The sequence below is a fragment of the Struthio camelus genome, chromosome 20, assembly GCF_040807025.1.
Source record: "Struthio camelus isolate bStrCam1 chromosome 20, bStrCam1.hap1, whole genome shotgun sequence".
Taxonomy (NCBI): Eukaryota; Metazoa; Chordata; class Aves; order Struthioniformes; family Struthionidae; genus Struthio; species Struthio camelus.
The window spans coordinates 5,795,757-5,807,824 of NC_090961.1; the positions used below are offsets into that span (position 1 = coordinate 5,795,757).

A 12,068-nucleotide genomic window follows, 5' to 3' on the forward strand; every position below is an offset into this window, starting at 1 on the left:
TAAAGTAATGTTTAAAGTGGCTTAAGTGCATACTGTTGATGTGCAGATTCCTCATCCTGAAGCACTGTCTTGTGTCTCCTGTTTCACAGTGTTAAGGAGGGAGTTCTTAGCTTATAGATGTTTTGACTTTGCTGATCAGAAAGTCAATGATCAACAGTCAATGACTGTTAATAAATCATTCAAATGTATGAGAAAACTTTTTTTTTTCTTGTAACTAGAAGTGCGGATTAGGATTTTTATGGTGAATGGTCATAACTCTTTCCATTCACTTGTTGCTTTTGAAAGTGGACTGACTATATCAGCTGCATAAGTATACCTTTCTTGACTTTATGGTGATGTTTTTTAATGCCTTGCAAAATAGCAATTGGAGCCTAACATCTGATGGCTTGGGATTTTTTTTGTTTTTGTTTGTTTTTTTTTTAAGTAACTACACCAGAACTGAGTAATTTTAAGGAGCACTGAGAAGCCAGAGTTGGGCAGGTTGATTTATGAAAAATGTCCTTCCCTTGCTTACTTTTTATTTCTGTCTTTCTTGATTCTCTAGTTAAGTTCACTCTGTAATGAAGTGGTTTCAGTCCCACCTTCCCCTGAAAGTGTTTGGTTATTTGGATGAATTTAGTGAACTGTGTTACATTTTGAGATGGGCGTGTTTATAATCCATGGGTTTGGTGACTCTGGGGGCCTGCTAAGGTGCTTGGGAGATTTGGCAAGTTCAGCAGCAGCTGTCTTGGCATAGTCTCTGGTGTTTGGAGTAAGCCCATCTGTGCAAACTTTGCAGCTGAGAACGAGGTGAGTGAGACTATAGGATTGTTTTAGGGATAGGAAGGAACCTTCTCCCATTATAGGCTGTAAATTGTTAAATGATTTTCTTAACTCCGAGTACAAGGTGATGTGGCAACTGTTGCAAAGCCAAACGTTCGATCTCTTACTCATAAGTCATAACCGTCTTCATGACTAGTTCTTACTAGTACTTGTTTATGGGTGCGTATTCAGTAACGTGCAAAAGATGTAGTCTGTAACTGGAACTTGGCTGCTCTTTTAGTATTTATGGTTGCATATATAAAGCTGCTGTTAAGTGCACTAGGTACGTACAGTCCTTTACCAGGAAACACAGTTATGGGTTCCAGACCTGAGAGGCTAAGTTCCCAAACCCAGTGGAGCGCTGACTTCCAATCTGGGTTCCAAAGAATAAGACACTGTTTCCGAGCTTTACCTCAGTTATCCTCTGTTTTGCCAGGTTACTGTATCCTCTTTCCACTTCCAGTCCTGTTTCTCGTTGTCCCACCAAGAACAAAAAGAAAGACGGGGCAGAAAATGCAAATGCTTTAAGCTTGTGTACAACCCTTTGTAGTGTGATAGTGACTTGCAAAACACTACTGTTGCTGGTAAATAAATAAATAAATAAATAAGAGGAATAACAGAGGTAAAACCAGGTCCTTGATAACTTTCCGTATCTGTTTGGAAACGTGGGACAGTTGCTGAAGAGCACGTGTCTGGTGAGGGCTCATGGAGAATAGTGCCTGGCCTTTTGTTGTTGAGAACTAGTATTCATATTTGTAGCGAAAAGGAAGCATAGGAACATCACTGATAAATTTTGTAGATGATATAAAGGTAAGGGGAACTGAAAATAATGTGGAGGACAGATTAGTATACAGAATGATATGGTAAAGATCAGTAAACTCTGCAGTAGCAAACACTGCGCTTCTATACATCCAAAAGTATGCCTATAAAACATGAGACATGCCCATATGTGCAGTGGGGCAATGTGTCCTGGGGAACAGTGTCTCTGAAAGGAAATACTCACTGCTGATGGATGTCAGTTCTTACTGCCATACCAAGTAACCAAGACTAGCGGTTATGCAGGCTAGTTCTGGCCTGCATAAGCAAAGGAATTATACCCGGCAGAAAGGTTACTATTTAACCTCTGCATTGGGTCACTTTAAAGAAAGTCCAGGAATGCCGTAGTTGCCAGTGCATGAAGTAAATTGGAAAGGATTTGGGGCGGGAAGGCTCAAGAATGATCTGAAATTAAAAAAAGCAAGCAAACAATTGTGTTGAGAAAACCTCAATCTGTTTATATTTTCCAAGAGAAGGTAAGGAGGTGGCAGCCTACGAATTCCTGTGCTGGAAGAATAATTTTGATAATAGATGCTTCACCCTGTGAGATACAAATGTAAAGGTACGATGGCAGGAATTTGAGGCTGAGAAAATTGAACTAAAAATTAAATGAATGCATATTTTAAGTGCAGATTAATTAGTTATCCAAACAACTTGCAAAGGGGTCTAGTATGTTTGCTATTCTCAGTAACTTAAGATGGGATGCATTTTTGAAAAATATACATGTGTCAAAGAGAAATGAATTCAGTAAAGTCCTGTGGACTTTGATAAAAAGGAGGGCAGGTTAAGTGAGGGTAGCAAACCCTTCTTGAGTAACAGTCTGTGAGTCTGTGACAAGGGGTGTGCGTGTGTGTATGTAATTCTGGGGTGTTTTGTTTTGTTTTGTTGGTAGGTATGTTGATGATGTGATCAGTCGCATTGATAGGATGTTCCCTGAAATGTCTATCCAGTTATCCCGGCCGAATGGAACCTCGGCGATGCTCCTGGTAAGTTGGATCATTTAATCCCATGAGAGGGGTTTCTGAGTGGACTGAATTACTATTTCTTTACTGAGGATGCATTTTTTCAGAAACATACAGCTCTTATTCCTCACAGCAATGCAGGATCTCTCTTCCTCTTAGTAAGAAGTTAGGAAAATACATTTGAAAGCCCTTAAGTGGGCACTGCTGGTGCAATACTAGAAGTTTGCTTGGCAGAGTTGAGTTTCAGGACTATTTTATAAATTGGAAACTCTGGAACAAGTTTGTACATTTAATGACAAAATTGCAGCAAAAGTTTTTAATTATATTGAAGAAAATGAGCATAAAATGACTTTTTGAGGATATATAAATAGCTGTAATTGAGTTCTTATACTTTTGATAAGCACCAGCCAAACGTGTCACTAAAATTTTTTTTCTCAATTAAATACTTAATCCTGCAACACTGAAGTCAAAGAAAGTTGGATTTGTTGATTCACTTGGAATGGATTAAGGCCTGACTTCTTTCTTAATAAAACCCCTGAAATCACATTTGTTTTTACTTACTTTGAGGTTTTGCATTTTGAAAAGGCAAACGGAGGGTAAAAGAAGATTTCACCTTTAGAGGAAAAGTATGCTACTACTTATTGTTAAAAATGTGACAGTAGAAATATGTGCGCACCCAAACTCAAATATTCACTGTATTTTTAGCAGTCTGGGCAGAGAGTGAGTCTTAATCATGATAGTTAAGAAGAAGAAAAGTGGTAGGAGGAAGAAAAGAAAAAGCAAACCAATATGATTTGAATTTGTTCGCATTGCTCTTGGGTCAGTGCACTTCTGTTTTATGATGAAGTCAAGAATTTGCCTTTGAAGTAAATGAGCAGTAAAAACTGGATTATAGATAAACAAGTCCAATACATTAAACTTATTTCTGCCTGACCAAGCAAGATTTTGTTCCAGAAGAGCCTATTGTTCATATTAATTTTCACAGACAGCTGCTGCGCTTATAGCAAGAGAAGAGTATTAGAAGTTTTTACTCTCAAACAGCAAGCTATTGAAGTGGAGAATGGTGAACTGTGATAGCATGGCACTCCGATGTGATCTTACGCTGGTATTTCTCTGAGGGGATGAAAGACAGAAGGCCCATCTTTTGACAAATTTTAAGTAAAACCACAAAATATTCTATTCCCAGCATAAGAACTGGCACTAAATTAGTCTTTTTCCATCTCGGATATTTCATGGCGTTTCCTTTTATTATTTGCCTTGTTCACGTAATCAGTTACCAAAGGCTTGAGTAGAACGCTCATGTGAGTATGTTTCTTGTTTCCAAGCAAACAGCAAAATAAAACTAAAGATGGGATATCTCATCAAAACAGAGTTGCTGAGTCAATGTTAGGATCACTCCTTAGATTTAATAGTTTTTTTTATCGTTTGTTGGCTTCAAAACCATATTATGGATAGTTTTCTCCTAGGTTTTTTAATGTTTGTGTTCATTTCTCTATAGTAAGTCTGGCTGTGATTATATTTAGTTGCAATTAATCAACTGTCTAACATCCCATTGTTAACTTTCTTTTGAACAGCCCCAAATTTGCCAGAGATTAACTGAGTCAGAGGTTAAAATAAACAGCTGGCTTTCACTGGCGCTAAAACATTTAATCTGCAATTGTTAGATTCACCAAGTGGAACAATATAGTCCATAAAAGAATTGAATTCATCAGTGCTGTCTTAAGAAGCTATAAGTCGTAGAAGCTTTTGCATTTGCTCTTACACTGTCTTTGTATTTAACTGTTTCTCTGCAGAATCAGTCATGTCTGTCTTCGCTTTTGTACTTTGAAACCATTTCCGTTTGGTTAGAGCCTCTCTTTGCATATGTGAACTACCTTTCGCTCTGATGGCTTTTTGGGGTCTGAAAGTATTTGACACGTTTCAAGGTTCAAACACTCAAATAGGAAATTCAGTAAATTTTCCTGGATATGGCTGATTAGCAACAAAGTAGGTTGGAAGGGTGGTAGTTGTTGAGGAAGCCACTCTTATAGTCGGTGACGACTTACTGAATTCCATGTCAGAGTTGCTCTGTAAATCAAGGACGTTATTGTTGCTACAAGACGGTAGCCCTGTATTGAACCAGTGGTATGCATGTTTTCCTTGGATCAGAGATCAGAAAGATTGTTTTTAAAGTATTTTTGTATATGATTGTGTGATGGGTTTATCATTTTTTTTTCTTTTAGGCAGGTTTTCCCTCTTCCCCATCTGTCTCAGTTGATGTTGCCAATATGGCACTTTCCATCTGGCCCCGGCTGCTGCAAAAGCTTTTGCTGTTTTCAGCCACAGATCCTGCAGCGAGAGGTGCCGCAGGCTGGGCACTAGCGTGAGCAGCACCTCCCCCAGCAGGAGGGAGGCTGCTTGGGCGCTTGTGATTTCTCACTCCGAACTTCTCCCAAGTTAGACTGGGAGCCGCTTCCTTACAGCAGCGTGATTTGCCGTAATACCAAAGGATTCAGCTAACGTTGGTGTGTTTAAAAACATTTCGCAACCATACTGTTGGCGCATTAGTTACGTATAACCTCAGCCGCTTTAGTCCTTTGCCTGTCCCTGTACTACCCCTTAACTTTATAACCTAGCTGCCACGGCACAGGAAGACCTTGGAGGCAGAGATCTGGTTGTTACGTGAAGACATCCAAACATCTTTAAACGCAGTAGTTCAGTTTACCAGAAAAGCACACATTTATCAGCAAAGGCACTGGCAAGCAGTGTACAGATATTAAGAAAGTGAGAACTGTTGGGAGGAGGTGGGGAAGGCGGAGAAAGGAGTGTCTGTGAGATTCTTTGAAACTTCAGAGTAGCTGGAGAGACTTTGCCAAACAAATCATGTTTAGGAAGAAAAGACCTAATAGGGTAAATTTCAGCCCCAGACTGATAGAGGACCTTATGCGCACAGAGAAATGGATTTATGTCCTTCGCTGTAGTGGTGGTACTTTTGCAGTCTACAGTTCATCCACTGTTTCAAGAGGAATAGTTATTAATAGCGTGAGTCTCCTCATCTAACTTTTCTGGCTAATAAACTTTGTATTTAGCTTCACTTTCCTTTAACAGGATTCATCTTTCATGTAAGGTGAGAACTTTAAGCAAAACAAAACAAAAAAACAACTCCCTTCCTATTCCTGAGAGCGTAAATGCTGTATCTGAAAGGCTTCTGTCTCTAGTCTTTTGAGGTTACTGCTTCCTTCAGACAATAAGAAGGTTTTTTATGTTTTAGATTTATACACAGCAATTGTACCTCATTAGTCTGGATTTATGCTACACGGGCCAAACACATAAATAATTGAAACCTTTCAGAGCTGTGTGAAATCCTCAGCTGATTTTAAAAGCAGTTTATCATGGCATTTCAAGGTGCAGTTTAATCCCAATCTTCACTAGTGATTTTTCAATTAATCTTTTAATCGCACAATGCATGAAAAAGACTAAAGGTAGAATTACCTCAGCTTTAATAAGAGTGCTATGCAAAATTAATTTCTGGCAGCAGCAGAGGGAACAGAAGACTCCTTAAGGTATTTGTTAGATTTTGTTGGTCAAATGCCAGGAATTGTAAATAGATAAACCTCATCTCATATGTTGAGAAAGCATGAATTGATTTTTATTTAATGAAAAATACCTGGACTTTTGTTTTGATTGGTTAGTTATATTCCTAAATGCACGTTAGTGTTTCTAATAAAATGTCTTGATGCTGTAATTATCGTATATAGTTGTTTCACATATCTGGTTTCCGTTATCAAAATTCAGAATATTTTTTCAGTGTGAAACTTTTAATTCTTGTATATAATTCATCTAGATATCAAAAACATTGTACAAAGCAGCCCCTGAAACATCAGCCCCATGTTTCAGTTGATGAATGAGACTTACTCAGGGTCATGTAGCTAGCCGGTCCTAGGCAGGCATAGAAACTTATTCTCTTGTCTTTATCCGGTAACTAGTTGGGCTTTAAAGATCTTTTGCCCGCCCAGCGTTTGTAAAGCCAGGTAAAAGGACTACTAGGGAAGATGAGAACATTGTGTAAACATTTTTACAAGTAATGAAACGTTTTCTGTATTTTCAGCTCTTTCTAAAGCATGATATGTATAACTGAATATCAGTTTGAAAAATGAGAAAACAGAGCTCACTTCGGGAATCATGATTTCTTTGTTTCATGTTCTGTTATCTTGAAAACTTTTGGATAAATTCATTCTATACACTTATACTGATGTCTAGATTTTTAGCAGGTCTTTCATATAAAAATCTGAAACATTTTTATACAAATTCTATTAATTCTCAGTAAAATCACATATTTGCATTTCAACTTCTAAATCTTGTTCCAGACATTTTAAGCAGTCTGGCTGTATGGAAGTGCAAATAGGCTAGACATCTGTTCAGTAAAATTTAATAATTTCTTGAGTCTAATGTTTGTTTATCTATCAGTGGTTTACTTAAAATTGAGAGTACTTTCTACTGGAAACCTGTATTCTGAAAGTTATTATTTACCTATTAAAAAAGGCCATCAAACTGATTCTTGTTCAAGAAAACCTGATTTGGGGAGCAGTTAATAATGAAATACTGGCCAAGTGATTTGAAATTAGTATATATGTCATACTTGATTGGAAACAATTAAATTTTTGGTTTGGGTTTTGGGGGGGCAGGGGGACGGGCTTCAAACAGCCGCTGCTCTCCAAAACGCTAATCAGTGTAAGCGTTCCCCCGTTACCAACGTGGTAGTTGTTTAGGGAGCTAGCATGTCCTTGGGCCTTGGGCTGCTCTCTTTTCCCAAAGGCAGACGGCAGAGGCACGTGCTCCTGGTCACAGGGTGCACCCACGCACCAGGAGCAGTACAGCGCTCCCATTCAGGCCCCTCCTGTGTCCATACCAGAAGTCAGGAGTTTGTTATAAGTGACTCTTGCCAGTTCCTTTTTCTAATTAAGTTGACCCTTATGACTTTTGCACACCGGTCAACAATGACGAGAATCCTTTCATACATTACTAAGTAGTTCATTCCCTGAGGTGAGAATTAGGCTTTTCCACTTGCATTTTGCAACATCTAAAATTTAGACACCTAGTCCAAGCAAAATGAAGCTGAGTCTAGTGGTCACTGGGGAGCTTGGTGACTCCAGAGAGTAGTTTGGAGGTCCTGCTTGCCTAAGGCTGGTCAGTGGAAAATCTCTGTCCTTGCATTGGATTTAGCTGTGTGATCTCTCTGGGAGCTGCATAGCAAAAGTCGCTGTGCACTCATGGTTCAAACGCTGCAGTACTCTTCCATGATGAGGAAAGTCCTTCAACAGGACTTGTCCTCTTAAAAATTGGGTGAAAATGGTGGTTATGGTGCCTGCCTCTGCAGTGCTGAATTCTGTGCTGGTGATGAGCTCTGAGCCTGCTGCTAAACCAAGGTGGGAATAGATTGGAGGCACCGCTGACTTTCCCGTCTGAATTGCAGAATAACTTGGGCAGGATCTAGACGTCCATCAACTTGAGAACTTTCAATGGGTGTATCGTGGGAACTCGCAGTTCCCAAAGTAGGCACTGCATGAATGTAGGCAGCTTTATGGTAGGCATATAGATTTGATGATCACCGTTGGTGGTTTAGGTGCTTAATTTTAGGCACATATGAGGAGTATTCATTTGGGGATTTACTGTCTTGGAGATGCTAGCCAGAATTTGTTGTTTAACTGAGCTACTGGGGTGTATAAGGATCTCTTGAGCAAGTCCAGGTGTGAGGAGCCGCTTCTGAACTCATGTTGAGACTGTCCTGACTGCTGTAGGGTCAAAGTTTTTTTTCTTAAAATTGAGAACCAGCATTTAAAAAGCATTAAGCCAACACTTAAGGTCAGATATTTGGAGGCAGGGAAGAATTTCTTGAATCGACAAAGTAAATGAGCACGGGGTGGCAAGTAAAGTGTAAATTATTGTTTGCTTTTCTTCGTGTAAGAATGAGGACGATGAGGAAGGGTCGCTTAATGGGAAAGTGAACAAGAACAGAGAAGAATGGAAACAGATCAGAAATTTATTCAGCTTTGCCCCCTCCATAGAGATTAATGCCCAAGGTTGCTATCCAATCCCAAAGGTTCACAGATCTGTCTTGATACGCCAGTAGACTTATTTTCTGAGAAAACAGACATTCTTTTCATCCCTGTAAAATCACTGGCGTGCTGTAATTTAGAATGGAAAAAAAAAAAATCAGAATCCATTTGGTTGCCAGTAGCAGTGTTGGACTAGGATGATTATCCCATAAATGTGACCGGCCCACTGGCAAAATCTGTCTTTTAACGTTTTAACAAGATTGTGTGCCAGTTTGTTCGCATTATTAAGAGAATATGCCACGTTACTGAGGAAGAAGATCACCAGCTCGTCCTTAATATGGCAAAATCATTTAAAGTCCTTAATTTATGTTGACTTTTTAACATGCACTATTGCAATTAGGTTAGATTAATGAAAGGTAAATTCCAGCCCCTACATTAAAAAAAAATCCTTGTAAAGAGCCTAATTAGTATGTTTGTTTATTTCGACTCTAATGCCTTAATTGCGTTTTATCTTGCTATTTACAAATAGGCATCATTAAAGAATAATGAGCATGTGAGGGAAAGTGCAGCATTCATACCAGCAGCAGATGAGACAAGAAAAATAAGTAGTTGAAAGTCAGGTTCGGGGAGGAGGGGGAGTGATTTGTTGTTTTACAAAATCTTATTTTCGGATTTTCAGTTCCTATAACTATGATTTCCAGCCTTTCTACTTATTAGTAAGATAGTATACAAGTGGGAGGAAAAGATAAAAGCTGGCTATATAGAAAGGAGCAGGTGCCTGGCCTTTTGCTGGAAATATGCGCAGCTTGGTTACATCACTGATTTGATGTTGCCTTATTGTTTCCTAAGGTGAATAAAAAGCACACATACAAACTTGTCCTCCTAGTGATACTATCAGGGAGGTACCCGTGTTAACTGAAAATAATGTTGTCTGTCTTTTAGCTCTGCATTGCAGAGCATCTGCAGTTCAGATCAGCAGCAAATTCCCTGGGATGCTGAGAAGAAATCTGGAGCTTTGGGAATTTTTCTGCAAAGTGGTGGAGCCTGGTGTTGGCAGCACACTCTCTCCTAATATCCAACTTTTAAATCTGAAGAAAGAGTGTTTATTAATGCATTTTTAAAATTGTCTATAAAAGGGCTTTTCATTTAGCATCAATTTCAGTGAAGAGGGAAAGTTAAAGAGGAAGCTTTCAGGCTATTTCCTCCAGGCAGAAGTCTGGCTATGTAAATACATGTTGATCCTTTTCATTTTGTAAATTAATTTTGACCCTGCTATTAACTTATTTAGAGAAGTACTTACTACTTTTCCAGTCAGTAAGTGAGAACTTTTTATAGCAGTCTCATAAGAAGTTATCTGAACCGCTTGTACTGATTTTTCTAAGTTTCCCCTTCCCCCATTCTTGGCATACAGTGGTTGTCATATGCTCTTTGAGAGTTATCTTGGTGGTAGACAAAATATTTTTAAAACTGGGATATTTCAAGAAGATTTTTATTTTATATATTTTTGTCAGAAAAGCTGCATAATATTGCAGATTGCAATCAGCTGCCTGTCCTACGTTCTTCTGGAGCTTATCATTTTAGGAAGCAGAGGCATTATAACGTAACTGTCTGAATTTAGTATACGTGAGAAAAGCAAGTTAGAAGTGCATTGTTATTACACAGACCAAAACAGAAGCTACGTAAGTATTTTACTTGCAACTGTTCCATTTTCAGCGCGCAGAACTGTGGGGCATATTTTTTCATTCATATTAATTGAATTTTAAAGTGACCTTGTACATGTATTGATTTGAATTAAAATTTTCTACATCAAGGACAAGTTGGCATATATCCTACAGGCGAAATATTAAAAAGCCAAGTGCTGTCTTAACAGGGTATCGACAGAAGAAGTTGAAATTTAATGGGAAAAGTTGGCTTAGAAGGGGAAGTGTTGCCTTTTTGCAAAAACTGAGAGGTATCTTTTCCGTATAATGAAAGAAGTTTCTTGCAGTTGTTATCTGTGGAGATCCAGGGGCATTTTATTGCCTTTTAAAAGGAATCATCCAGATCAGCGTTGACCTCCAGAAGGAGAGACCGGCACTACCGGAGTCCAGAGCAGAACTATCAAATTACTTTTTTTTTTTTTTTTTTCCTAATCAGAACCTTTAGTATTTTGTTACTTTCTTTCAGGTGATCTGTCGGGACATATTTAAATGACTAAAGGTGTAAATTATGTTCCATACATAGCTAATTGGAGACAAAGTTCAGAAAAGATCTAAGTTGAGCAGGCATTGCGAGAAAATTGTTTGCTGGAAAACAGGATGTGTGAAATACAGCTGCGACGAACACAAAACCATTAAGTCCTGAAAACCGTTATGAGTCTTGATTATTAGAGGAAAAAATAAAAAGTGCTCCATTTGTGGTATACAATACAGAACGTGCTTTATCCTGAAAAGAGCTGTGGAAAGAGACTTTTGGCTTCCAAATCCAACAGCACCCTCAGCCTGGTGACAGGCTGTTGTTCGTTCTTTGTACTGCTAACACCATTCTTCCAGTGCTGTTAGAAGGATGAACTATAATTTCTCTGAGCTACACTTGCTTTTACAAAATTTCTGTTTCTGTCAGACTTAATTAACGTGTACCATTCCTAATATGCCTTCTAATGCAGTCCTAGAACAAATTATCTGAAAGTCCTGATTTTGTCTTCCAGCCACTGAAAAATCTACAGGAATCCCCTGTCAAGACAACAGTGGCATGAAACAGGAAAGTTTTCTATTTCAGTACCAGAGTGCTGTAAATAAAGAGCTGATTCACACAACCTAGCACTGACAGGGTAGAAGTTGTGACATATGCCAGTGTCCGTTTGTAGTATCGTGATGCTTGGGTACCCCAGCTCGCAGAGTGGGACCTCTTTGCACAGGACCTTGCGTAAGTAGAAATTGCAGTGATAGTGCCTTCTTCAGGGAGCTTAAAATCTAAGTATACATCTAAGGATGTTTTTACACAGCTCCTTCTGAATGTAGGGGACAGGAGGAAGGAAACAAGCGGTGCTTGTTTGACATTTGAATAAGTGGGCGATGGAGGCTAGCGTCCCAGCCCCATCTGCAGAAGCTGCCCTTTCCATACTGCGTGATGGATGAGAGCTGGGATCAGGGTAGCTGTGACAGATTTTGAAAGTGAGGAGTGAATCATTGGAAGGATGTGAAAACAAATGACCTGGAAAAAGGCAATGGGCTAATACAGGAGCGGTTTGCAAGGGTTTGTGCAAGTAAATCTTTGGGGGGTTTGGGAGGTGGGGGTTGAGGCCAGCGGGTAGGGATATGTAAGTAAACTGGAGTGCCAAACATTGGATTTTTCAGCATGTTATATCCCACTATTCACTCTGAGCAATTTCAGGAGCATCCCACGCAGCCTTCAGATCAACTTCATCCAATTTTTTTTCTGCCTGCTGACAATGTGAGATATGATGAATGCAGAA

At 39.1% G+C, this 12,068-nt stretch overlaps 1 protein-coding gene across 2 annotated transcripts in view; it reads left to right on the forward strand.

Moving 5' to 3' along the window:
• Positions 1–12,068, forward strand: part of MED27 (mediator complex subunit 27) — a 100,568-nt gene that overhangs the window by 66,342 nt on the left and 22,158 nt on the right. For both annotated transcript variants that reach the window (XM_068914599.1, XM_068914600.1), the window contains exon 4: positions 2,510–2,603. In XM_068914599.1, coding sequence (XP_068770700.1) covers positions 2,510–2,603 — 94 coding nt within the window. The remainder of the gene's footprint in view (positions 1–2,509; positions 2,604–12,068) is intronic.